Raw genomic sequence first — 3,549 nt, forward strand, 5'->3', positions numbered from 1 at the left:
TATATATATATGCTAAAATACACGCCTGTTTCTTTATTCCAAATCTAAGTACCTTTCTTCAAAATGAAAAAAAAAATGCACTCAAACAATGCAAAAAAATGCACTAAAATCAATGTCAAATAATATAGAGCAAATTTATACAAGACACACAAAGATTTTGACAAATAGTTTAAACCAAATCATTTCCTCATTGATCAATTTCTTTTATGAAATTTAAATTATTGCAACATAATAGTTAAAAACTCTGTTAAGCATGCTTTACGTTTAAGCATATAAAATGCCTCATCAAGAACAAATTGCAAAGAGATTGATTCATCCAACTGCAATAAAATTGTCCTTTCAAAGTTAAAACGAATGTATGATAAGGCTATGCGGATGAGCGATAAGAAACCAAAGTACTTAAGCAACTCACATCAGTTTCACTGACAACTGTGTAGTCAGGGCAGTCAAGTTCATTGCAGAACTTTGGTTTCTTCCCACGAGTTGTACTTGAATACTGAGGCTTTCCTTCAGAAATTCTGTTCGAAAAAGTAGTTCAATACAATTCATACAGTGCTACCCAGTTTTTAAAAAAGCATTACTCATGAATCAGTGGAGTCTGTTTAATGGTTTAGCTGGTTATTTTTTTATTGTTTAAAGAGGTCACTCAAATAGATGGGGAAAAAAGGAGATTTTATAAATTTTCTTTTAAAGAAGTCACTCAAATAGAAGGGAAAAAAAGGAGATTTTATTTTAAAAAATTTTGGTTTACCCCTATTTTTAAAATTAACTGTGTCCAGGTTAGTGAATTCCACTGTATTTGTACTGTGCTGTTATAGTCATGTACCTAGAAACTCATCACTTAATCCAAAAGGTGGTGTCAGTAGCCTAATGGATAGGTTACAGAATCCGTCATCATGAGGTAGAGGATTAGGGGGTCGAGCCTAAGCTCAGCCCAATAATGTTGTGTCCTTCGGAAAGACACTTTACATTAAATTCCTATTTGGCTCTGTCTTTTCAGAGATGGACATTTAACTCAAAGGTCCAGCCTCTTAAATAACCTAATAGTCTACTAAAGTTGAGAGGGGCATTAAATTATTACCATTTCACTCCTTAATCCAACAAAATATCACCATGACATTTTACTTCTCTATCACATTTATGAGCACAATGACTATACACGTATTTAAGCTAAAGGGTTGTGATTTGAAACAAAAAGAAAGGACATATTATGTAAAATACTGTTGACTGTAACCAGTAAATAATCCTGTACACAGTTTGAGTGTAAAACATGAATACACAGTGGTGTTCTTGCACCTGCACCTTCTACCTGCAAAACAACATGCATCTCATGCAAAACATCATCCAGTCCTTCAACTTATATGAGAGACGTTTTCTGACAAGCCAGCAGATGTTTTTTAGAAGATACACCCACAAGCTTATTCATGCTGACCAGTCGTAGGTCTTCAGCATTTCACTGGGATTGATTTCAGTTTTGCAAAAGTGTCTTAACTCATGACAAAACTTTTTTCTTGCATGATGTCTCCATTTCATTTGAAATTGAGTGTAGGCTAGAACCTCTTCTCCCCCCCCCCCCCACCCCCACCCCCCCATGCCCCACCCATCCACCCAGCCCAAGCAGAACCTGGTATCTAAAATACATAGGGTATTTTTCTTTCTTATCTGGAACGCATGGCATGGAGAAAGGTATAATCTGACCTCAATATGTCATATATATAATTTACACTGCTCCACCCCTTATATTCCTTGGGGGATGGGTTTTCAGTCCCTGTTAAACTCACCACCCAACCTCAGTTTTAATCTTCTGTTATTTTATTCAAAGGCCAGAACTTCTTTAACACTCTCCACCCACCAAACATTTATCCCCACGGACCAGGAGATGAGGTGCACGCTATATCAGACCGTCGCCGATTGGCGTCCCTTAATTTGGGGGCAAAGTAAAAATCAATTTAACTAAAGGCACAGTTCAATAAATATATCTATTCAATGCCAAGTTAAAGTAGTACTCACTGAAAATTCTTGACAAAAGTCAGGGCCGGTCTTCCTATTCTTGTGAGCTTATTTGTGACCGCACCTCTGCCTCCAATTGAAAGGTCTGAAAAGCTGGTTGCGGTGGCAAACTTCATTGTGACAAAAAACATCGAGATCTTCAAGAGAAATGACATCCACTGTTTGACGACCAACATCTTTCAAGTTCAAGCAGGCTGCTGGAGGTTGCTGTGATAAAAGGAGGGTTCCAAGTAAATTCTTGAGAGCTGTGTAAAGTTGTTACTGTATTGTGCAAGCACTGGAGGAGAACACTGCATCAAAACAAAGTGCTGCTCTTGTAAAGACCTATCTAGCCAAGTCTAAGCTGCTTAACTTTCACCAAACGAATTTAATTTACCGAAAATTTATAAATGGAGACTGGAAAATGAAATCAAAATCAGTCCAAGTCAGTGTAATCACTTCAAGAGACGTAGACGTAAGTGTATGCAGCTCCTTGCAACTGCCAGCTTAGGGCCTATCTACATCTAAACCTAGATCTAGTTAAGTTCGAATGCACTCGGGAGAATCTCTAGATTTAGATAGTTCTAGTATCTACCCGACTGAGAAATTACACACAAAAACAACAAAAAAGTCCGTGCAGTCGCGGCTGCTTACATCTGCGCGACAGGCGTCCCTTCAATTCAATTATAATTATTTTTGAGTCACGTTTCTCCACTCTTTTATTATGTCTGAACTTAATCCAGAGCTGGGAACAAGATCTACCTTTTGAAATCCCTTTACATAACCTGTAGTAACAATAGCATACCTCCAGGCTGTGAGAAGAGGCGTACCGTGGCTTTTGTTTATTGTTATTGTTTATGTAACGGGGTCAATTTATTTCGTTTCGTTTCTTCCTGTTTACAAATTTGAAAAAAAAAGTGTACAAACAGAGAGTATTTAATTCCTGATACAAACAATAGGCCTACCAAACAATAGTATAGGCCCAGGCTACCAGCGTTTCACTAAAACGAAATGTTCAGGGGATGAGCAATTGAATGATTTATAAAAATAATAATAATGCTATGGAACGGTCACAAGGAGCTTACATCACATGTCAGGTCCAGAACAGGGGCGATCGCGGTTCGCCATCAACTGTCTCTGTTCGGGACTCGGGAGCCCTTTAATTTAAGGGGTGGGGGGGGGGGGATTATGGAATTGAGCTGTAGGCATTTTTAGCATCCTCGGCCTCTCCTACAACTATTTCATCGCATAAGAACCCCCAAAAACCGTATTTTACCCATACCGGGCATGTTTGCTACCGCCGTTTCCTCATAAAGTCAGCATTTTATTTTTCTTTATCGGCCGGTTTCTCAAAACGTGACTTTTCTCTATACTTTTTCGAATAACTCCACCATTTTTCATCTTATCTTTTTGAAATGTTCACAGAATGAAGAGAAGATGTAATACTAAAAATTTGTCTGTTGAATTTTTTATATTTGGAATAGATTTTTGTTGGTGGTGTCTGGAGTGTGGATTTTCACGGATTTTTTGCAAACTTGATGCTACCTCAGGAAAAAAATC

At 37.8% G+C, this 3,549-nt stretch overlaps 1 protein-coding gene across 1 annotated transcript in view; it reads right to left on the reverse strand.

Moving 5' to 3' along the window:
- LOC101845662 (heme-binding protein 2) overlaps positions 1-2,832 on the reverse strand; it is a gene marked incomplete in the record, with an annotated part of 9,531 nt that extends 6,699 nt beyond the window's left edge. The window contains 3 exon segments of the mRNA XM_005089866.3: positions 413-518; positions 2,011-2,287; positions 2,795-2,832. Coding sequence (XP_005089923.2) covers positions 413-518; positions 2,011-2,186 — 282 coding nt within the window.
- Positions 2,833-3,549: the final 717 nt, after the last annotated feature.

This window comes from Aplysia californica, unplaced genomic scaffold (assembly GCF_000002075.1).
Source record: "Aplysia californica isolate F4 #8 unplaced genomic scaffold, AplCal3.0 scaffold00010, whole genome shotgun sequence".
NCBI lineage: Eukaryota > Metazoa > Mollusca > Gastropoda > Aplysiida > Aplysiidae > Aplysia > Aplysia californica.